Genomic DNA, 23,716 nt, shown 5'->3' with positions numbered 1-23,716 from the left:
GGGAGTGACCTGAAAAAAAACCAAGTTTTTGTGGCTGAGCATGCGTGCACTTGAAAAAGGACTGGAGAGGAAATACTTCCTCCTGGAAAGAGCAGAGATGGATTGTGTTTACTGTGTATTGCCATCTTGTAAATAAAATCCTGCCTTTCTTCTAATGTCTGGAAAAAAACAAATACACTCAATTAAAAAATGCATTTTGCTCTCCATTCCCCCATTAAATGGTCCGACTGATTACAGAGGTGCTCTTGAAATGGCTGCTGCTCATAGCCATTTCCCAAAACTCATAGAATTCGGGTTTTGCAACCTGAATTTACTTGGATGTGTTTTCAGCAAAAGTCTTTTTTCTGTCTTTTTAAAATTATTATTATTATTATTATAGCTCTTCCTTCTAGAGATCATGTCTGCAATAACGGAATGCTGCTAATACACTGAGGATCAGCTAAGGAAAGCGACTGTACATCAGCCACTTTGGTCGGGAGAACACTGCCAGAGCGAACAGGCTTGATAAAGCTGTGGAGGCTCATTCCAGAAAGGAAAATGAAGGTTCTAGGAGCTGTACCATTATTAGTGATGAAGAAAAAGAAGGCATTTCAAAGGGCTGAATCTCCTCCCTAAAAAGTGGTACTAGATTCCTGTCCTGTTGTAATCAGTATTTTCAGCGCTAATCACAGTGAAGTGTGTCCCTCTCTCTGATTGAGGTTTTCTTTGCCATCTCTCCCATTTTTCACAAACTCACTGGCAAGAGGCAGTTTCTAAGAGGAAGAAGTGTGCTGCCAAGGTGTTCCATGAGTCAAACCATCTAGGGTATACTGGACTGTGACATCACCCCACAACCATATGGTACTTATAGGAAGGTTTCACCACGCTGAACTACTTAGTGCCATCACCGCAGCAGTAGAATAGGAGGATGGTTCCCAACTTATCTATGCCAAAGGCACGACCTGTCTTTTGATTTCTGGACCACGTTTCCATACGCTCAGTGGCCGCTTGTGTTCTTTTGTGGCAGTGCCAGCTCGGCCACACTTACTGGAAAGTAACTTTCTGACCCTGTCCTGGCAAGGCAGGTAACTAGATGATGCCTACAGCCCCCCCCCCGCCCCCCTCCCGCTATATTAACCCTTGCTGTTTGTTCCTTTGGCATCCATTTGCCCCGGGCTAACGATGGCACACAAGCAGGACTGCTCAACAAACTAGGAGGCGAATTGCTCGCAGAGCTGTTTTGGCCATAACTCCCTGACGAGATGCCCTTGCCCTGAACGACAAGCGCTTTCCCAGTTTGAGCCATTTTCTTTTAAAACCAACTAGACCGAGCCCCCCAGCGTGCTCGCAGCGCGGGCCCCGCCGGGGCCAGCGGGGAGCTGCTGCTGCCCGGTACGCCGGCACCCCCCCGGGCTTCCCGACAGCGGCCCGAGTGCTCTGCGGGGGGCGCAGCGCCGCCGCCACCCGCCGGGCCTCTCGCTGCCCCCGGCCCCGCTCGGCGCCGCGGCCGGGCACCGCGCAGGAGCCGCCGGGCACCGCGGGGCAGGAAGTGACGTCACTCGCGCTGGACACGCGCCGGAGCAGACCCCGCCCCCGCCAGCAGAGCCCGCCGGCCGTTTAACCGCCGCGCTCGCCGCTGAGGGAGGCGCTGTCCGCCGCTGCCGCGCTGAGGAGCAGCCTGTGCGCTCGGCTTCCCGCCCTCTGGTGGTTCGCTCCGTAGACAGCCGTACCGGGCCGCTGCCCGGGGCCCCGATCCCCCTGCCCCGGGGCCCCCCGGTCCCCCTGCCCCGGGGGCTCCCCGATCCCCCGATCCCCCTGCCCCGGGGCCCCCCCGATCCCCCGATCCCCCTGCCCCGGGGCCCCCCCGATCCCCCGATCCCCCTGCCCCGGGGCCCCCCCCGATCCCCCGATCCCCCTGCCCCGGGGCCCCCCCGATCCCCCGATCCCCCTGCCCCGGGGCCCCCCCGATCCCCCGATCCCCCTGCCCCGGGGCCCCCCCGATCCCCCGATCCCCCTGCCCCGGGGCCCCCCCCGATCCCCCGTCCCTGCCCCGGGGGCTCCCCGATCCCCCTGCCCCGGGGGCTCCCCGATCCCCCGATGCCCTGCCCCGAGACCCCCGATCCCCCGGCCCTGCCCGGGACCCCCGATCCCCCGGCCCTGCCCGGGGCCTGCCGCAGCCCGCCGCGTGCCTCCCGCCATCTCTTCCCTGAGGCGGGACCGTGCCCGCGCCCCTGCCGCGGGATGAAGAGGTTTTTCGGGTTCGGGAGGAAGAAGAAGGGGCGGCCGGCAGCGTCCGGCAGCTCCGCCAAGCCCTTCCCCACCGGTGCCTACGAGCTCCGGCTGAAGGACCTGGGCAAGCTGCACCGTGCGGCCGCCCGTGGCGACCTGGGTCAGGTGCGGCAGAGACTGAAGAAATGCGGCATCGACGAGCGGGACGCGGCGGAGCGGTAAGCGGCGGGGGGCAGCAGCGCCGGGCGGTGCTGGGGCGGGGTGTGGGGGGGTTGCGGGCAGCGCCGGGACCCGCAGGTGCAGCTCAAGGGCGCTGGGAGCGAACGGCAGCATCGCTGCGGGGAGCCTCAGCCTGGGCGGGGAGCCAGGCCTGTGCTGCCAGGAGCCCTTGGAGTCGGCCGAGCATCCCCCGTCTTGCCCCGGCCCCCTCCGTGCCCTCGTTCCCGGGGGTGTTGCCTTGCCTGGGGGCGCAGGAGCGGCAGGGGGCCGGCAGCAGCCTGGCCAGGGCAGGTTGCAGAAGGAGCCTCAGGGCCGTTCTCCAGGCAGGCTTGGAAGGCAGAGTGCATGCGCCTCGGAGGCCTCAGCGTGCGGGCTTAGTAGTTGAGCTGAGCAAGCTGCACTGCCTCAGCTGGGAGTAAAAGAGGGGTAAGCACTGCGTTTAGGAAAGGGTGAATGTGCTGTGTATTGGTGCTGTGTGGACGGTTGCCTGATGTGCCTTTTGTGACTGTGATGTTGCAGCCAAAGCAACATCAGTCTGATTTTAGGTGGCAGTTACTTTGCTGTTTGCTCTGTGGCCTTGGTACAGCTAATTAGTGCCTTGGTTTGGAAGATCTGGGCAGTGCCATGCAGAGGAAGCTGCTGCTTCTGGCAGGTGTTAGGATGTGTGCTTTTGAGTCGAGCACAGCAAGTACTTGGCAGTTATATCTTAGGGAGAAGCCCTGGGCTGCAGCATAGCTCCTCATGATCCACCGTAAGCCTAAGGGAATCAGCTGAAGGTTTTGGGTCTTGTATGTGTCGAGCTGTTAATGCCTTTTCTGAAAAGACTGAGTCAAAACATCCATGACATTCAGAGGAGATGCTGGTTTAATCAGAGTACTTCAGCATCCTGGGCTGTCTTTTCTGAAGACTGGACTTTTGCCAGCCAGCTAGCTTATTGCCCTGAAAACACCTGGAACTGTCTAGATTTGTAGGAAGGCAATGAAGAGTGCAGTCAGTCAGCATGTGGGCTGTGTGCCTGAGTGTTGCCAGCCAGTATTTGTTTATGCAGCTGCAGGTGGGGGATGCCATTTAAGGTGGCTTGAGTGCACTTCTGTGCATAATTCAGCTGCCAGAGTCAAGGTGCCCGATGGCATTTATGGAAATAGTTTGGAACGTTTCTCTCTTTTTCTTCTTACTGCTTACTGATTCAGTCAGCAGTCAGTCACCAGCTCTTAGCAGACCCTGGTATGAAATTTCGATAGTTTTTGCGTTTCAAGTTCATCTTGTCTAGAAAGCTTTTTTTCCTGTGAAGGGTTTTCTTTTGTGTGCCAGGCAATTATCAGTGTTATAACAGGACAAATACAGTCACAAACTGTAAAAAACAAGCCGGGGGCGGGGGGGGGGGAGACGGAGGGAAGAAAGAAAAGGCAGCATACTGTGATGAGCACTGTGGTGGTTTTGCCATGATAATGCCCAGTGCTGAACAGCGAGGCTGAGAGCAATTCAGTGGACAGAGCCTGCCTGCTTGCTGCAGCCACTGCCCTCTGTACCAGCCATGGGGGTTGCAAGGCCACCTGTGCCCTCTTAGTGCTTGTGGGTGTGATGTGTGTTGTGAGTGACCACCAGATGCAGTTGCGTTTCAGGGCTTCGTGTTGGAAGACTTGGTATCATTGGAAACAGAGGTGAAGAATAGGAAATAATGCAAAGTAACAGCAAAAATGTGTGCATTGGTTGTATGAATATCTCAGTTTTGCTGCTCAGGATTTCCAAAAGCAAAATCCTGCACCAGGAACATGGCAAGGATCACACCAACAGGTTCCTTCCATAAAGTGGGTCCTGTAGCCCATAAGACCTCCCGAAAGTGTGCTTGATACAGCATCAGTTAGGAGCAGGCAGCTTTCAGAGGTGGTCTAGCCAAACCTTCAGCCTCACTGACAGAGACGGGCAAAAGTCAGCACAGAGTTGGAAGCACTGTAGGCACAATGCCAGCTAGTCATGGATCCTGGGTCAGAGCTCATCGCTAAGGGAGATTTACCCTGTCAGCTGCCTGTCAGACTGAACTCCAGCACTTTCATTGCTTGGCTTGTAGCTGCTGGGTTGTCGGCTCAAGGGCCATTCAAAGTGCGTACTGCCAACCTGCTGTTTCCCAGTGGGGTTGTTTCGTGGCTGCTCAGGCATCAGCAGTTCTCCTCTACTCTGTAGGTGATCAGCGTAGCAGCAACAGGAGCAGGAACAGAATCTGGGCAGTGTCCCCAGGGCTGGGTGGCAGAAGAACTTCGGTGTTACTGGAGGCCTCTTGCAGGGACAGGCAACCCTGAACACTGATGTTCTCTGCCAGCCTGTTCCCTGAAGTGGATCTTCTGTGGAGCACAGCAGGCCTTGCTCCAAGCAGAGCCGTCTCCTGTTGACAGACTGAGAGGCTTGGTTGAGGAGGACAGCAACAAGTCCACAAGTTTTCTGAAGGCTTTTCTGTTTGCAGAGCTGATAGTGACTACTTCACGTCTGTCATGCTTCCTAGTGGTTGGTAGTAGCAGCTTTCAGATGATTGTGGACTCCTTCATAACCAGTCCTGGTTAGCTTTCAGATAATCTCAGTCAGTCATTTCTTCAGAGATGAAGAATCCTGCATGTTTCCATGGAAATTTCTCAAAAAGTGGTGGTAGTTGCTCTTGAGCTACTCCTCTGTCAGTGCTCCAGTCTGTTCCCTGTCTGTAGCAAGACATTACAAATTCTTTGAAGTTTTCTGTATTTCTCTCATCCTCATCTTTGTTGCAGTGGAGGAGGATGTCAGCTGCCCTGTAACAAGTATCTGCATTACAGATTACTGTGTTTCTGCATCACCTGCCACTGCATTTGTGTACCTCTCCCTTTCCATTCCCACTTAGCCAGGGAGCTGTTGTGCTCTGGTCTCAGCAAGGTACCAAAACAATTGCAAGGCTACTTGAGCTTTCCTAAATACAGAGAAGGACCTACCTGCAGCGATGTGATTCAGAACCAGTGCTGGTGTTCCCCTCAGTTCTTGAGGAACTGTGGGATTGTTACTGCATCACCTTCAAGGGAGGAAGGTCCCAGCTGTTTTCTAGCTTGTCTTCTGCTCTGTTGGGACAGGTGTCCTGCAGAGCAGCAGGTGCTTTGCCTTTGCACAGCATGAAGCTTGTGCTGATTTGTGCCTCTGATTTAGGGGGTAACACATGCAAGGACTTTCTGGGCAATTTCTTTCAATATAAGTAGGCTGGTTAATTGACATCAGACCTAAGATGTTCTGTGGTTTGAAGGAGGGGGTTTTTTGGGTGGTTTTTTGTGTGGTTTTTTTTTTTTTTTCCTCTGGCAAGGCTTTAACTTGAAGAAAAGAGTTTCATTTTCTTATGCTGGTCATGTATTATGGAAACACAGTATTCCCTTCCTGGAGAGGACTTCCTCTGTAGTAGGCTTATTATGACTATTGTAGTTATACATATCTGAAGGATCAGGTATTACTTTCCTGTACTCAGGATTACAGTGTTCTGTCTGGTTTGCTGCATGTTATGGGGGGCACTTTGGTGCAAGTGAGTACTTGGTTTTGTTGCAGTAGTAAGCAAGCTAGAGAAAAAGCAGAAATCCTCGAAGTGCAGGGAAATGCTAATACTCTTTATATAAAGCCCATCTACATCTCTGATACTTCTGGCACATGAATAATTATAGAACTTAGAGGGTTGCTTGCCATGGTTCTCAGATTCCCAAGCTTTTTTGCTGTGCCACAGGTGTAGTCCTGCTGGAGGCAGTGACCAATGCCTGGGCGCAGGAATCTGCAGATTAAGTTCTAGAGTGAAGGAAATGGCACCTTACTAAGCAGATGCTGCGGAGGGGTTTTGCTGGCCAGTCTCGGGTGTTTGGTGCGCAACTGCTGTTACTGGTAACAGAATGAGAAATCATTTCTTAAGCTTGCTTTGTGCAAAGTGAAACTTGTGGTTATATCAATTTATCAGAGCCTGAAATTATTTCTCTAGTTGTCTGTTTGTGCTGATTTAATATGTTTAATTTTTAGGACACCCCTGCATCTTGCTTCTGCGAATGGCCATGTGAACGTTGTTACATATCTCGTAGAAAACAAGTGTAAACTAGATCTTACTGACAGTGATAACAGATCGCCGCTGATGAAGGTATGTGGAATAAGTTATGCTCTTTCAAGTGGGGCTTGTCAACTGTGCATTAAATGAGAGGTGGCTGGTAGGATTCTTTACACAGCTCTGTGTAGAAGCATGCATCTGGTAATCAGCGTGGAATAGGCATATGTTAGCTCAGCTTTGAAGGTGCTCTTATTTTCCAGCATTGGGAAGCTGGGGCAATTGTAACAGAGCGCTGGAAGTTCTTCCTTTTTTGTGTGTTGTTCCCAGGCAGTACAGTGCCAGCAAGAAGAATGTGTAGCTATTCTGCTAGAGCACGGTGCCAACCCACATCTGGCAGATGCTGACGGCAACACTGCCCTTCACCTTGCTGTCCGATCTCCTAATACAACTGTAGCGGGGCTGTTACTTGAGCATAATGCCAATATTGATGCTCGGAATAAGGTAAATTTTTGTATTTGTTGAAGAAGTTCTTTCAAAAAGTTGTACTAGTATTTCTCTGGTAGGGTGTTTCTTTTTTTTTACTTTTATTTTTAAATTTATCTGCCCTTTCAGGAGGGAAACACTCCGCTTATTCTTGCTATCTCTGAACATCATGAAGATATAGCAGAGTTTCTTCTGCAGAAAGGAGCTGATGTGCATGCTCGAGATCACTGTGAAAGGTGAGTGGTTTGTCAAAACTCTGCATGGATCTCTTTAGTATTCTTTAGGTTGGATTAATCAGAGGCATGAGAGTGAGCTCTGAAAAAAAAAACCGGGGAGCCACATAGCAGCTATTTGTGTGTGACTTGTGAAAGCACATCTGCTCTTGGCTGTTGTCATACCTCGGTGGGTGCTTTCCTCGTTGAGGATTACAAGAAGGCATTGTCTGTGGTGGCCTTTCTGGCAGGAAACATGCTGTTAGCTCAGCAGCACTACCTCAGTTTGTAAAAAACATCTCCTGCATAGTGGCATAGTTTGTATGTGAGTGTTGTCTATGTGGAAGCTTTGTCTGAAGATTGAAGGTTTGGTTGTTTTGACTCCCGCTTGCATTTTATGGTTGCTCTTAATATTTAATGAAAACTGCGTTTTCTTTTGCTCATTCAGTAATGAGGAAAGTAGTTTTTGAGAGCAAATAGGAATAAAAATAATTACAGTGTCTGTGTCAAATGATCTACTTCATAACATATTTTTGGTGTTTCAGAACCCCACTTATGACTGCAGCATCTGGTGGACAGCTTAATTTAATAAAAGTTCTTCTTCGATATGGTGCTGATCTTTTCCATAAAGACACTAACGGATGGACAGCTGAGGATTATGCTGTTACTCATGGATATTCTAGGTAAATTTTTGACTTTATTGTTAGAATAGGTTGTCAGTTGTCAGTGTGGCTTTTGAATGTTTTTGGTAATAGCAGCACAGTTTAATGGTGTGTTGAAAGCTGTCCTGAAGCAGTGCTCAGTGACGTCTTCTGATACGTATCGTTCCCTGTGTCTAGTATTAATCTGGATGTTGAAGAAAATTTCCGCCCCGAATTGTCTGTAGATTTCAAGTTTTGACGCTAAGCTTGCACCTGCCCAATATAAACTCTAAAACATGTCTGTATCCTACAGTTACCCAGAGGTAGAACGTGGCAAACTGAAATGCATGTCAGTCCTCTCCTCAGACCAGCACCATTGTCCTTACTGACTTCCACTACAATCACCAGGAACTACCATCCTTTTGTTTCAGAGATCTAACAAATCCCTTTTGTTAAAGTCTTAAGCAGTTTCACCCCTCTTATGGATAGCTTTGTACCTGTGCATATCCCTTCTCTGAGGTGGTTATGTGTGCTTAACAGCTAGGCTGAAAATACTGTGCCGAGCTGGAGCTAATAGCTTTGTAGGTGTGGATATGCACCTCTAGAGTGAACATGACTGTAGTGAACATTGAAGTAGGTAGTAGTCGTGCAGTAAGTTCTGTGTGTATTACTCTCAGTGAATGCATACAAGTATACGAATTCATACGGCTATGAATACGTGTAGGGTGGATAAGTGGCTGTTAACTGTTCTATTAAACTGTATAAGCAAGTATGTGGTTGTTTTTACCAAAAATGTTTCTTCTCTTTCCCTATATAGTCTTTGTAAACACCTGGTGGAATACGCATTCCGGGGAGACAGAGACGAAGGTGGTGCACAAGGCGACACAGTACCTGGCATTCCTCACCGGGCCAGAGCTGCTGGCTTGACGTTGGGTGCACCTGCTGTGGACAGAGGAGGTAGGATCTTTAATCACGCAGGAGCTCACGAGGAAAATCACTGTGGCCTTTTCTTTAGGGGGTTTGTGTTGTCAGCGCTCACTGTGTTCGCCGTTGACTTTAGTGGAGGCATCAGGTGGGGTAGCGCAAGAAGCTTTGTGAATATGCTGACTTGTTGCTGGTTGGAGGTGCTTCTTGTCAGGGGTGAAGGCAGCTGCGGTTTGTGTGCTACGGGCCCACGTACCGGGCTGTTGCGTTCTGCCTGCCAGATTGCCCATCTGTATAGGTTTTCATACAGAGAGAGAAGGGGGACAGGGAAGGAACTAGGTGAGAGTGGTTTTGGTTTTGGGGTGTGTACTTGTACCTGTAGATGGCCATTCAGATTGTGAAAATGAATTGCAAAAGGTTCATCCTGAGTAGTTGTTCATCTTCCTGTAGCTGGGAAGCAACAGATGAGTTAGCAGGGCCGTACATGTCTTGTTGATTTCCACTGAGTTTGTGCAGTGGTGTTTTAATATTAATAGTTTCACCTGCACTAAGCTGCCTTTAGTGAGTTGTCTTATTTCTCAGCATCAGTTACGATTGTTTCTGTGTAGGTGCTGTAGAGACATACTTAGGAAAAATCGTCTTGGAAAAGTCACTTTGTTAGCAACAATAATGCAACTTCTGTGTGTACTGTATCTTCATGGACATAGTTTGATTCCAGTAAAAATAAAACCCACTTCTACTTCCAGTAATTTTATGAAATAAACATTTAAAAGTCCATATTAACTTGTGATCCAGAAAAACAATTGAATTGCCTTGTTATCAAAAAATTAGCTCCTTCAGTGAGTTCATTTTAAATTAAAAAAAAAAAACAAAAAACAAACAACTCCTTAATTTTTAAGATCCAGTCTATGCTTATGAGCTCATATAGCCCTAGAGGAATCTTAGAAAACTAATATAGATCGAACTTCTTGTACTTTACATCTCAGGCCCTACAGTGGGAAGTTCTATCCTTCCTGTTTTTTTTAAGGGTGTTACATCAGAACTTTGTGGCAAATGGGCAGCAGACAGTGTTCAAACACAGTTTATTACTCCTTTTCTAAATACGTCGTGAAATATGAGCAAAACATGGGATATTTTTCTGAGTTCACTTTTCTCAGATAGGGGAATTTAATTTAGAGCCAAACTTTGTTCCTTTGACTTAGGAATAGTTATTTTGATCTAGTCAGCGATGTGTAAAGTTTCTTGATAGACTGAAGGAAGATGCAGAGGTTTTTGTATTTTATTTTATTTTTGGAAAGGGCTTGGTACAGGTAGTTTAATCAACAAAATGTTGCTTTTACCCAAACAGCACTCTGTGGCTGCCTCCTGTGCACATAGATAATTGCTGTGGTACCACATTGTGATGACTGACAGGCCTGGGTTATTTTAAAATATGTGGCTTGAAGAATAATACTGTTGTGTGATTCCAAAATTAATATGCCCTCAGGGAAACATGGGTTCTTGAACCAAGTAATTTGGTCAGTTCCTTGAAGACAGTAATACTACTAGCATAAGTCCACAATGTTATGGGAAATCCTCACTTGAAGAGGCCTAGTAAGTGTGAAGAGAATATTTATGTGGGTTAAGGACTTGGGAGGAGAAAGAGTGTGCTATGTTCTCAAGCTGTTTATAGTAGGGCTTGTTTTCCTTGAGTGGTACGAATCTTTTTCTCCTTATGCTCAGTCTCCTAGAAAATGACCCCGGCCTGTTGAGTGAGAGGGATTAGTAGCATGCAGGGAGCACTTGGTGGCATTGATTCTGCAGTCTCTTGCTTGCACACACAAAGGGCAGGTCCTGCATCCTGAGTCCCTTTGACAGGCTGCAGTAAAAGCTTTGAAGCCCCTGTTAGAGGAGAAGCTCAACTGATCGTGAGACAACGGAGGAATACCCACTTTGAATTCTTTGTTTTAATCTTGCTCTTCATTCCTGTTTTTCTGGGATTTTCAATGTAGTCCTTCCTCCTTTTGCTGCTACTTTTGCACTTGTTGAACATTGTTCAAAATATTCGCCTCTAGTGAGCAAGTCGGTATATTTAAGAGGTTGGCTCATGCTTATTTGAGTGTTTACTTTTTGTCAGAACATGAACCTTTTTGTTGATTACAGACAGACTTGCAAAAACCTCCAAATGAATGGCTTCCACCTCTAGCATATCGAATGACAGACTTTTCAGATTTGAAGTTGGAATTTCTTTGGCAAAAAGTAATTATGTATTTTTTTCTAAAAGCGAGGGTTCAGATTTCTAGTATGTCTTCAGTGGCAGCTTCTTTTAGCTGCTGCACTGCATATTGGTGTATTGTTCCTACAGAAACCATTGGTTTTTCATCATAGAGCTCTTGGAAAAGAAACGAGTGCTTCAGTGAGCTTTATATCTGCTGTATCGCCTTTTAAGAAAACAGAAATGGAGAAGGAATGAGAAACGATCTTGAGGTCCTTTTTTTAACTCTTACATGTGTATTTTTGATAGGAGTCCTCTTGCCACATCCATTCCATGTATTTGTGGTAACATCAATATAAGCAGGACTCCCTGTTGCTCTGAGGCAAATGTTATGGCCTTGTCACACAGACATTTGGTGTTGGGTAGCTGCAATAACAGAACCACACCATTCATTGATATAAAAAATAAAATTTTACTAAGTAGGATGGGTAGAGCAGGCGGATGGTGATATATATTCTAAAGCTTCTGTTCCACAACACATAGACACGCGTACACACACAAGCACACATGCATGACACTCACACCAGTCAGTGCACCCGTTCTGGTCCAGTTGTGGCCTGCCCTATAGCCCTGGGGGAACAGGGTATTCACTCTGACTGCTTGTCATGCCTGCGTTCTGGCTGGTGGCATAGCTTCTCTATGTGAACAGTTCAGCATGGTCAAATCAACATATGCAGGGCTTTTACCTTCAGACTGAGGTAGGAGGGGGCTGTGTTTGCATCCGGCACCATCTGACACAACTGGCTAGCGTATCTCCAAAGTTTGTTGGCACCTACAGATTTTTGGGATGCTTAGACGGAGGGATTTTAAGTGTGCCGTATGTATAAAACACTCTACAAATACGAAGGAATTGCATTGGCAGTCAGTGCTGGGCAAGGACTGTTCAAGCTGAGAGAAATTCAAAGTTGGCAGTACAGTAAACTGCCAAGAATCTGTTTCAGTGTTTCAAAATATTGGAATATAGGTATTTTACAATGGAGCAAGTAAATTAAGTTACAGTGTTTGACACTGTCCCTTAAGAGTAGAGTTCTGTAGGTTGTGATAGGTTTGGCTTCTACTTCTTGTAACTGTAGAGTAGGCTGATGGTCACAGTACATTCTCCCATTGCTACAGCTTTGTTAATGTACTGGTTATGTTTTCCAAATTTCTGGGAATTCACGTTTATTCTGGTGCCCTTGTTCGGTCTGTCCTTGACACGCCTTTCCCTAAATGGATATAGGAATGCCACAATCTCCTAGCCAGACATCAAGAACAGGAAAACCAAAGAAAGGTATTCTATACAGTAGCATTTCAACTGTGAAACATGTTGTGTGATGTACAAATACTAACACACCTGTGATGTTTATTATCTTGGAGGTCTCTATTCTGATGGTTTTGGTTTTATAAATTAGGTTTGAGAGCAGGCTTTGGGCGCTTTTTGTTTGCGTGTTTTGCATGGGTCCTTTATTACTGAATTGAGTGATAGCTTTGTGTCATTAGTGATAGAAGAGCATTTTTTTTTTAATATTATTTACTGTTACTCCAAAATGAAAATGGACTTCAATTAAAGTAGAAATAAGTGATCCCTAGATACTACTTTTCTAGATCCCATTTCTACAGTAGGGCATCAAGATCTGTCTGAAAACTAGCTCATAAACTTTCTCTCTTGCTTTTTAAAGGAGAATGGGAACTGGTTTTGATCATTGCTTAAAGTTACTATCCATGGAAAGCAAAAGTTCAGATAACTTACTCAACACGATATGCCCTTTGTTTTCTTTTCCTTTTAATGATTTTGTCTAAGACCTCGGTTTGGCTGTCATCATACAACTTTATGGATGGCCACCAATCTCCTATTTATAAGCAACTTCATTTTGTGATGATAGTTAACGAGAACTAATTATCGAGGACTTGAGGAATGCTGAAATAGATACGATGTGGAGGCCCTATTTGTTTTTTTCCTTTCTGTCCTGGGAATTGAAGAGGCCTTTTATTTCATCTTAGTTGTTGGTAATTGAGAGGTTTTCGCACTCTTCAGGCTGGATTCCTAGAGTTCAGGTTTCTTTAGTACATCAGTGGTGTGCTAGAGTGCGCTGTCGTTGAGTTTGCAACATGTGCATCTGGGCCACGCTGCCATTCAGAGGGATCTTGACAAGCTGGGTAAATGGACTGTCGGGCCTGTCTTAACAGAATTCAACAAGGGCAGATGCCAAGTCCTGCACATGGAAAGGAACAACCGTTTGCTACAGCACGTGCTGGAGCTGCCTGGCTGGAGAGCTGCTTTGCTGGGAATAGCCAGAGGGTCTTGGCAGAAAGTGAGCTGAGAATGAGCCAGCAGGGTGCCCTGCCGGCTGAGAAGGTTAACGGTGTCCTGGGCTGTATGAAGAGCAGCATAGCCAGGGGACTGAGGGAGGGGATTGTACGCTGCTACCTGGCAGTCCCTGGGTTGTGTCCAGCTCCCTGGGTATCATTTTGAGCCCCCAGTGCAAGAGAGAGTGGTCTTTCATCCGTGAGCGAGTTCAGTGGAGGGCCATCAAACTTTGCCAGGAGCAGGACTACTTGCCTTTTGGGGAGAGACTGGGGGAACTGGGCTTGTTCAGTGTAGAGAGGAGATGACTTTGAAGGGGACCCAGCAGCAGCTTCCAGTACGTGTAAGGAGAAGACAGAGACAGGTGCCTCCCAGTGGTGTGTCACATGAAGCAAAGGTACAAGAGGCATAAATGGAAACAAGAGAATTTCTAATGGAATGTGGGCAGCTTCACCATGGTGAGAACAGTAAAACAGAGAGGTTGTGCAGTCTCCCTCCTTGAATGGTTCAAGATCAGAGTGGAAAAAGCCCTATGCAGCCTCATCTGACCTCAGAGCTGAGTCCGCTTTGAGGAGGCGGTTGGCTGAGAGACTTGCCGAGGTCCCTTGTGACCTGATTTGTCCTGTGATCCTGTGTGCAAGTTGCTGTCTTAACATGGATGAAAGCTTGGAGCGTAGTATAGAGTGCCCTGGTTACGCCTGTCTTGCCTGTTGAATACCCTTTTTGGTGCAGCGTAGAGAACTGCTGGGGATTCTTCTATGTGAGGATAAGCTTTAGATCTTGGTTATGCTTTTTGATGTTTTTTACCTTTTCAGGATAACCTGTAAGTGGGTAGAGCACCAGCTAGTATAGTATATAAACCAGTAAAATCTCTGTCAACAGTGTGTGCTTGTGTGTGCAGTATGAGTACTTCAGCAGTTCATTTATTTACTGTCTTGCTAAAGCACCAGTATTTTGTTAACTGTTTATTAACGTAGCATATTCATGCTATGCTGGGCTTTTTTTAGTTTAGAGATAGTTCTTAAACTTTTAGGTATAAAAGTTCAAAGGAGGTAAAACTCTAGTCTTTTTTGTTTTGTCAATTCAGTGTGACTTGAAAAAGCAGTTGTTTGGAAATGCATGCATTCATTCATGCTGTCTTACATTAAGTTGACTCCCCAAAATTTCATTCTGTTATGACATGTAGAGTTGTCCAGGTTAAATGTTTGTATGTGCTGGTTGATTTTTAGCATGCCAAATCTAATTTCAACATGTCAATTAATGTTTGAACAGCAACAGACGACTTGTCGCAAGGAGACTCAATCAGGTAAGACTTTAAACATACCCAGCACATACCTGAGGAATGATTGGAGAGACACAGTACTCATTTTGCTTTACTTTTTAAGAAGCTTGGAGAAAGAGGGGAGTGATGTCAGTTGGCATACTTCTGAGGAAGAACTCGATTTTTCTCCCAAGGTATGGTGTATTTACAGTAAATGTCCTATAAAAATAAGTGATCTGAAGGCAAGTTTTCTGGGGGATTGAAAGAAACTACAGTTCTAGCCAATATTGTTTTCTCCTTAGAAGCAGTCTCTGACCTGCCAGCCTTTCTTTTGCTGTGAGTTTTTCCTAAAAGACCTGTAGCTGTGGCAGAGCACGCAGTAGATTTGTGGTTTGAGGCAAAAGAGCCATAGGCGACGAGATAAACCACCACAGTTTTGTTTGTTCTTGGTCATTTGAGTCAGATTTTAAGTTTATAAGTTACTAATATAACCTGTTCTGTTCTTCCCCAAACACTGTTAATGTTTCCTGTAAATTTCGTGATAGAATCCTAACTGATAAAGGGCACTTTTTAATGAAGAGGTACTGAAAGCCTTCATCACTTAGTTCTCCTTTCCTCCTCATCAGGTTACTCAAGAGTGCTCAGCGGATGAGTTACTCAAATGGGTCATCTTTTTTTCTTCTATTGAGGTGGCATTCTGTGCTTGCACGTAATCTCACACTGCATGTTTTCCTTCTTTTTTTGAATGCTTAGGCAGTATTCTTTTTGTCAGCTACAAGCTCTCAGGCCTGCTTTTTTTGCTAGTGTTCTGAAGAATTATTAACTTCTGCAGTGATGTCTGGAGCATCTGTTCTGTTGCTCTGGGATTCTGCAGCGATGAGGAACCGGTGTTCTAGTTCAACCTACTCTGTAATACTGGAGGTGCAAGCATGTTTAGTTTTAACATGATTTCATTTTCTTGCACTGATTTAAATATAAATTATGCATTTTTGGGCATGTTTTTGAAATGTAAGGATATTCTGGTAAGTGTACTTGCAGGGACTAATCAATGCATTAAACCTAGGGTTCTTAACAGTTACTTCCCTTGTGCACACTTGCAAGTAAGCATCCAGAAGCTGCGATCGTAAATATAACTGAATTTTAGGGAAGTACTACAAATATTAAACCCAGATTTTTAAAACTGCTATGCATGTAACCATAGTTGTGGAAACAATTTTCAGAAGGGTGCCTGCACGGTATTTTGGGGGTGAAATACTCACTGAATTGCGTATGTGAGGAGTGTTTTTGTAGTTAGAAGTATAGGATGGAGCCAACACCTGACCACTATCCAAAGGACAGCCTGATTACATTTAGTGTTCAAGGTTTGATGTGACCAAAGGATTTGTTGTTGTTGTTAGTGTTCTAAAAGAAAATAATCATTTATTTACAGAAGCTGCAGAAGCCAAATTTGACATTGTTAATGAATGTTTCCCAGCAGTTCAGGAAAAACAGTAAGCTATTTGGAACAGATTGCATAGTATACTAATGTTTAAAAAACTACTTAGCAAATCTACTTTTATATAATTCTTTTCCTATAGTAAATGAGAAAAGTAGCATTTTGAAAACACAGCACTTAGGCATTTCAGAAAACATAAGTCATGTTGTTAAAATGAAGGTATTATCCCCTCCTAAGCCTTTGTCCCTGGCCAAGTCCTTCCTCCATCCTGCCCATCCTTGACTTGGTTCCTTTTCCAGACGTTCCCAGATTACTCCATTAATCTGGTAACATGCCTGTTGCCATTTCCATAACTCCTTTTGTTGTTTTGACATAACTGCCGTGTCTCCAAAGACGGTGAATAATGAAGTATCTTGCAAGTCGGTACCAAAGCAAACTGTCTTTCAAAATCTAAATAATTTGCAAGATAAACAAGAAAGATGGAACAAGAAAAGCATGATTGGGGTGAAGTTTCACAGAAATGATGACTCCCTTTTTGCAGAATCTAAGATGACAAACTGGAAAAAAGAGACACCTCAGCTTCTCTCAGATAGTTGTGGTCTTCAGGAGAAAAAGTCAAGCTTCAGTAATGGCTTTGAAAGTGATAATAGTTCTTTGTCAGCAGGAAAAAACCCAAGGCTTGAAAGTCAAAGACCAAACTCTGTCTTTCTTGAACATGTGGATGATGAAGATACAGAAGAAGAGCAATGTGAAGTAGATAACAAAGTCTGTGAAGCACTGAAACAAGAAAGTGAACACTTGTGCTTGAATAGGCATGAAGAAAACGTAAGAGCAGCATTTCACTCGGGCACCAAAGTAAGTTATATAAGGATGATTCAATCACAAAGGTATTTTCTAAGGGTGATAAAGGTAAGAACCAAAAGGTAAACTGGATTTCTGTTAATATTTCATGTATATCCATCTTTTGATCATCCTTTTTTTATATTAGAAAATGCCTTTACTCCTAACCAAAGCAGTTTCTTAGGTATAAGAATAATATTGGGCAGTATTTTCAATATTTTTTTATTGGTTGCAGTGGTTTTGCAGGAAAACAAATAGGCAGTATAATTTTTCTGAAATAAATTCATTTTTTCTCAGTTGTATGTACGGTTTTTATCTGTCAAGATTTATTGCCATTTAGTAAAATACCTGGTGTGATGGCTGAAATAGAGGAACCAAAAAGTTTGAATAAGATTGAGAGCAGGAAGTTAGTGATTTTCCTGGAGCAAAGTAGAGGGAAAGGAGCGTGTTCCAAAACAATGTAACTGAAATGAAAGCTAGAGTTAGGCTGACATGAAGAATTGCTTCTCGGGAGCTTTGCAGAACCAGGGGTGAGACTTAGGGCTAATGCCATTGCTGTCTCCTCAGAGATTCCCATGGAAAAACTGAAGGCATTGTAAAACAAAGCTCAACAAATTTTCCCTGTTGTCTTACACAGGAAAAGCATTTTTAAAGTTGTCGATGGATGGCTAAGAAGGTGCTTGTTTCTGCTATTTCCAGCTGTTTGGTCAATATCTTCTAGGAAAAATCACCTGAACAGGAAGAAGAGGAGAAGGAGCAGGAAAAGGAAAACACTGGTGAAGAGCTACGAACTGCAGTTGTTGAGGGTGTGAAAAACTCTCTTCATAATGATAGCCATCAAATCCACAGTGCTTCCAAAGACGACACTGGTAAGAGAAGTGAGTTAGTGAATACTGATCCCAGTTCTTCCTCTATAAATATTAATGCACAGTAAATGAACTGAAATGGTGATTGACTTCTGAAACAGTAGGTTTGAACCCTAGTGGGCATTGGCAAGGAGGAAAGTAGCTTTTGTTCCTTTTCATTCATTCCTGAAGAACAAATTGTGGCCTTGGATTCCAAACGATGCTACATGGAGCATGTGTCATTCTTGGTTTTGTTGCTGTGTTCTCCCTGAAGCGATCAGAACAAAACGCACAGTTGAAAAAGAGGAGGATTAGAGAGTCTTGGGTGTGACAGTAGTATTCCCCTTTCTGGCCCGTACTGTCAGACTGAAAAGTTGTGGTTGCTCTTGGCTGAAGCCTGGGAAAGATTTGAGTCGATCTGAGAGAAAGCTGTTCTGTTCCAGTGCCTCACCTTGTCCAGTTTTAAAACGTAGAAAGTCTCTCCAGTGCCACGCTTGAGTGTGCTCGAAAGCATTGCCCCGTCAGTCAGGGCTGAGCACTCTGGTACTCACCTCAGGTCTTGGAGCAGGAGGAGAAGGCACACTTTCCACTGTGTGTCTCCAGAGAGTAGAGTGGTGTGGTAGATGTTACCAGAGTGTGTGTAGCTGCTGATCAAATGCTACAGAGCGGGCCTGGCAGAACCTGCTGTATTCCAGATGTTGTGCCTATACATGCTCTTCTGTCGGTGCATTTTACCATAAGCCTGCATTTGGCACAGTGTGAGTAGTCCTAGCTGAGGCTGGAACCAGCAGTTCCCCTCTGCTAGGACGGGTGCCCTCACTGGTCTCTAGCTCCTTTCCCGGTTTTTGTGTGCATGTCTCCACAAGAGCGAATCCTGAATCAGTTTTACCTAATGGACTAGCTTAAAACAGAGAAATGAAGATAGTTTAATCTGGCCAGGAACCTACTGAGACTGAGCCTTGCGTGTGCCTAGTAGAGAAGAGATTCGGATGTTAGCCCCCTGAGATAGAGACAAGTTGTGTGTTTGGGGTGAGATTTTGGGCTGTGAGCCTCTCCTCTTTTTCAATGGCAATGCTTAGGTGTCTACCTTCTGGGAAGGTGCAGGCTAAAAACTGCTAGTCAAGGAAGGTCTTTTCTGGTAGTGCTACAAAAGGAGCATTGTTTCTTGGTGATTTTAGCGTGAAGATGTGTCGGGTGGTGTTTCTGTGGTACTTCTTGTACAGTGGATGGTGGTAGTCAGTGGAAAATTCTGGAGCTGTGGACTGGAGAGCAGGTGACCTAAACTCTGTATGCCACAGGGCTGCAGCGTGCTGGAGCCTTTTCCTGAGCGTGACACAAACCCGTGTTCAGTGCTGCTTGTAGCTGTGTCAGCTGTTGTGCATAGCCATCTCCTGCTGGAGAGGAGGCAAGAGAGGTGGCGATCCAAAGGAAGTACCGTGGTATGTTGTGCGCTGGGTGTGAAGAAACCCTTGAATTCAACACTCACTCCTTAGTTTGTCCTCAGCAACAGAGCCGCTGTGCATCTTTTGGGCGCAGGGGTGATGGGGAAAAGCAGAGTGAAATAGAAGGGCTCAGTGTCTCGCCTCTTACTGCCTTTGTAGGTGCCCTGACTGCGGTGGGAGCAGAGGAAGAGGAAGATGCTGAATCTCCCTGGGATTCTGAGGTATTTCCCGTGAAGGACACGGGGGTTCCCAGTGGGGCGGGGGTGGGGAGCGAGATCCAGAAGCACTCGGAGCTTGGGCCCTGCCGCGGCTGAGGCTTATTTCCCCTTCTCCTGGTTCTGCTGTATGTTTGTAACTGGGGGCCCTTGAAATACTTGTGCTGTGTGCTAGCTGTTCAGCGAGGCTTGGGGTGAAGGTAGGTCGAGCTAATGATTTGGGTCTCATGGCAGCTGGCCCTTGGAGTTGGGTTTCTGGTACAGTATTGCGGCAGTGAAGTTTCTTGCTGCTTAAAATAGTCTGAGCTCCTCACGGGGGCTGGCGGGATTGTTGCTTTTTCACCACACAACTCTATTCCGCTGACGTGTTCAGTGGTTGCCCTTAGGGTCTGCAGCCTAGATGATGAGCTGCTTCGGAAAAGAGCCTTTCTACCGTTTTGGCCCTTTTGGAAGTAATGTTCAACAGAGATACCACACGTGCTGGCTGTGTTTGCCCTTTTAGTTCTTCCTGTCTGTGGTAATGGGTTAGAAGAAAATGAGCAGAGTCTGTAGCTTACGCCCTCTGACTTTTCTTGTGAGGAAGAAGGAACTCTTCCCCATCTCCTTCTTACAAATACAAGGCTAAAATATTATTGGGGGGGTTTAGGTAGCTTTGGTTTCTGTAAGCTTTGTCTTGCTCGTCTTTGTTCAGCCCAAATAGTCTTTGTTCAGCCCGTGCAACTGGGAGTAGCAATGTGTTCGCTCCCCACTGCAGGACGTGTGCCTGGGGAACGTCAGCACAAATTTGAGTATCGGGTACCAGTTCAGTCCGAAAGTTGGGTCCCCCCCAGACCTGCAGTTACGGGTTCGCAACCCACAGCTCGAGTTACCGTGTTAATTCTCCCTTGCGGCTGTGCAGTTTGCCAGCGTGACAGACTAGTTTAGATGAGTTGTGAGGTTTTTGCCTAAGATCTGAAAACACACAAGTCTGCTGTGATTTTCCAATATACTGTGTCTTGACGTGCCCTTTCCAAGGGGCTGATCAAAGGCTTTTGTGATTCCATGCTGTGCAAGTTGGCTTAGCAGGAACGTTTTGCGTAGAAATGAGTTGAGAATTTGTACCGATGCTCACGCCCGTGTTTTATGCTCTACAGACGGATTCTGAAAGTCGGGAAGAAGGATCACCTGGTGTGTTGCCTCCAGCTGCAGACAGACACGGAGCACGCTCACGGATTGTTTCAGGGGAGCGCCACACCGGTAACTTCCTGGTGGACTAAATGTTTGTCTGTAAACACGTATAGGCTGAAGTGAGCTTTTATCGATGTCTGCCTTAGGAATGCACTTACGGTGTGGGTGCGCGCTATAGCAGTGAGGTGCTTAGTATTTGTTAATTAACACCAGCTGTCACGGCACTTGCTGGCAAGTTGTAAAGGAAGTTACCTTGTTTGCGTTACGTGTGTCCTTTGGATGTGTTTGTATCTCTTTGGGTTCGGGTTCTTGTGGCATAGTGCTGAAAGTGTATGTGGTTTAGGGCTGACCTGTCTGAACACCTGGACATTCTTGGATGATAACGTAGCAGAAGAAAGCTATGATCTGGCCAAGCACTTTTCCCCCCTGTCTTAATTTTTGATACCTTACTGTTACGCTTTGCCTAGGAGCTAAAATGTGACTGAAAGTTCAGGGTTTGTTGTGAAGGGCTTCTGCCTGTAGTTTGTGACGCTGTCTCTTGAGCATCTGGAGTGTAGAATGGCAGGGAAGTTTTGCTGTTGGGGTAGAACTCTCATCTGAAGGATTTCTTTTTTACTAAATGGTCAGTCCTGCTTGTAGTGTAAGTACAATAGAATAGCTGAAGAAGCGAATCCAGTAAGCTGGAAGCAAAACTTTAAAAGCTCCTGGGAGTTTGTTAATCTACTTGTCGAGTAGTTGTCATGAAAGTCTGCTTTGTATGAATCTACTAAGATGAGTTTAAAATCAGTGTAAAAAGGGGATAAAAGGTGATTATGATAATCTTGCTAAGGTATTTCCATACTGCTAGACCACCAAGTTTCCTGAAATCAAATGCTGTTTGTTTTTTAATCATTTTTTTAAATACAAAAGTTTTGCTATGGAGCCATTCTTAATAACATTCCATACACTTCTTTCATGAGAGGACTCAAACTGTAAGATGACTAAAGCAGAGGACTTGAGAAATATAGGTGGGCCAGTAGATTGTGTGGGTTTGTAAGTGATTTAATGTTGGAAAAAAATCTTAAAAAAAATGAAACTGTTTGGAACTGTGCTATAAATGCAGACTACAACCAATTGTAATTTGGGTTTTTTCTTTTCTTGCAAGCTGAACCAGAACAACCTGACAAGAACTAGTTTGATTCTTCCTCATTGAATGATGTGTATGAGATTTCTATGTCTGCACCCATGTTTTCTCTGTCCTATCGATGGAAAGGAAAATATCCCTCAACATCACGGTCATAGAGCTGTTATTTTATATAATTCGTAGTGTTATTTTATGATAATTCATTACAGCAGACCAGCTTTGGCTTTTGAAATAATCTTTGTAGAAAGCAGGATTCAGCTCCTCAAAATAAGTATTTTGATCTTGTTTTGTTAACAAGCAAATCCTTATTGCTTCCTATGGATTGTCCTAGTTCTGTATTATTTCTTAAATCCAAGGTGCACGATGGGAAGCGTGCATTGTCCATTTCTTGTATACTGATACAAATGCTGGATGATGAGGTAAATTGAATGTTAAGTATCGCAGTCTCGATGAAATAATGCTTGCAACTAATACTTAGTTGTAGAAACTACTGATGTTGAATGGAGTAAAAATTTTATAAATTAAATAAATTTGAATAAAATAACACTTTCTGAAACATTTTTCACTTCCAGGCTTTTTGGAGAATTCCAACAATTCCCAGGTAAGTATTTGTTCATGTCAGACTGACTACTTGTTCTGCTCATTAAATATTATAGAGTTACTTTAAGTGTGGTGGTTTTTTTTGTCATTGGATTGTCTTTCATAGCTGAAGGCCCCTGAATCTGTTTTGGAAAGGAGTGAAACCTCTCCTAACAAAAAGCAACAGAAATCAGGTAACGTTCACTTCACGTGGTTCTGGGTTTAGCTTCATAATCTTTCTAGATAGGAGTATTTATTAAAGCATCTGATTTGTTTTGCAGATCTTTTGGAGGAACTCGGCTTAGGAGATGCAGAAGATGTTGAAGGTATTCATAACAATCTCTTTGTAGTGTTCTTTTATGGACAGACACTTTGTACTTGCAATTTTCTTTCTAATATTAAATTAATGGCTCTAGCAAGGCATCCCGGGAGCAGAAGGTGTACTGAAATATACCTCGGTGTATGTGTTTGCTCCCTCCTCTAGTCTGCTGTTCAGCACTGTCCATACCCTTCCGTGATGTACGCTTCCTACACCGTACTTGCTGTCATCTCCCCTTTTCAGGCAGTCCTGAAGTCTGCTTTTCTTTCCGTGGCTCAACCCCCCCCCCCCCCTTCCTGATTGTCTTGGTCCTTTGAGCATGTGCTGTGGCTGATTCCAGGCTAGGGATCTGTAGGCTAGGCTGTCCAGGAGCTGCCCGTGAGCCACAAAGGGTAATTCTTGGGCTCGTGCCGTAGCTGTAGTTTCCAGGAATTATTACTTGCCTGGCTTTATCTCTACCTGCCTGGCAGTTGTTTTGAAACATGTACAAACACGTTCCTCTGAGGCTTCCCTCTCCTGTTTCATGGAAAATGACCAGCAGGCTCAGAGGCAGGGGAGGGAGGTGAGGAAGAGAGACAAGATGGGAGGAAATTAGTGTCAGCGTGTTTCAGGAATTCTCTTTTCTTCGGAAACAAGGCTAAAGTTGAGGCGGCTAGCTGGTCGGCTATGTATTTGGGAGAGGATATGTAACCTTAATGGGTTTTTAATGTCTTTGTTCTAATGTTTTTTAATTTGCATATTTGATAATTTGTGTTGTATTTTGTATTGATCACACTTGTTAATGATGAGAAACAATTTGCCACTCAGGTTTTAGAGTTTCTACAATTGGCTATTGACAATATAAACCAGAGAGAGGTGAACAGATATGTAGACAAGTAAGTGGACTTGTAACTTCTAAGTATAGAATACAAATAGTTCCAAGTTCTTTGGCATCTTTGCTTTAGGGGAAGAAGAAAAAAAAAAAGTATTGTTGTTCTTTGGACAATAATAGAGATGTAACTTCTCTCTAGAAGTATCTCCCTCCTTCTCCTCTCGCTCTTCTCCCTTTCATGTGTTTGCAATGGGTAAGCAACAGGTCCCCTTTTGCCCTTTATTTTGCACAGTGTTCTGGTAAGGCACACAGTTTATGTTTGGATTTGGGTTTAAGGAATTTAGGTTGCTTCAGCAAAGCATCATGATTCCTGCAGCACAAATATTTCTGACTCTAAAAGGGTTGAAATGCCATCCTTGACAACTTGATT

General features: G+C 45.1%; 2 protein-coding genes across 2 annotated transcripts in view; both read left to right on the top strand.

The window, feature by feature from the left end:
- Nucleotides 1-2,046: 2,046 nt before the first annotated feature.
- Nucleotides 2,047-2,430, top strand: LOC121082278 (putative ankyrin repeat domain-containing protein 26-like protein). Its single transcript, XM_040581620.1, has one exon. It carries the CDS (start codon nt 2,077-2,079, stop codon nt 2,428-2,430), a length of 354 nt encoding a protein of 117 aa, XP_040437554.1. The 5' UTR covers nt 2,047-2,076.
- Nucleotides 2,431-6,512: 4,082 nt separating this feature from the next.
- The window catches only part of LOC121082272 (ankyrin repeat domain-containing protein 26-like), a 43,365-nt gene continuing 26,161 nt past the window's right edge, over nt 6,513-23,716 (top strand). The window contains exons 1-16 of the mRNA XM_040581616.1: nt 6,513-6,544; nt 6,779-6,952; nt 7,064-7,170; nt 7,692-7,829; nt 8,605-8,744; nt 12,185-12,235; nt 14,522-14,555; nt 14,635-14,704; nt 15,940-16,000; nt 16,610-16,800; nt 17,507-17,654; nt 19,232-19,293; nt 20,421-20,523; nt 22,150-22,178; nt 22,284-22,350; nt 22,438-22,482. Of these exons, the coding sequence (XP_040437550.1) occupies nt 6,539-6,544; nt 6,779-6,952; nt 7,064-7,170; nt 7,692-7,829; nt 8,605-8,744; nt 12,185-12,235; nt 14,522-14,555; nt 14,635-14,704; nt 15,940-16,000; nt 16,610-16,800; nt 17,507-17,654; nt 19,232-19,293; nt 20,421-20,523; nt 22,150-22,178; nt 22,284-22,350; nt 22,438-22,482 (1,426 nt within the window). The 5' untranslated portion in view covers nt 6,513-6,538. The remainder of the gene's footprint in view (nt 6,545-6,778; nt 6,953-7,063; nt 7,171-7,691; nt 7,830-8,604; nt 8,745-12,184; nt 12,236-14,521; nt 14,556-14,634; nt 14,705-15,939; nt 16,001-16,609; nt 16,801-17,506; nt 17,655-19,231; nt 19,294-20,420; nt 20,524-22,149; nt 22,179-22,283; nt 22,351-22,437; nt 22,483-23,716) is intronic.

Source organism: Falco naumanni, unplaced genomic scaffold, assembly GCF_017639655.2.
Source record: "Falco naumanni isolate bFalNau1 unplaced genomic scaffold, bFalNau1.pat scaffold_54_arrow_pat_ctg1, whole genome shotgun sequence".
Taxonomy (NCBI): Eukaryota; Metazoa; Chordata; class Aves; order Falconiformes; family Falconidae; genus Falco; species Falco naumanni.
Note: the sequence above shows the minus strand (reverse complement) of the source record. Positions and strands in the feature narration are given on the sequence as shown.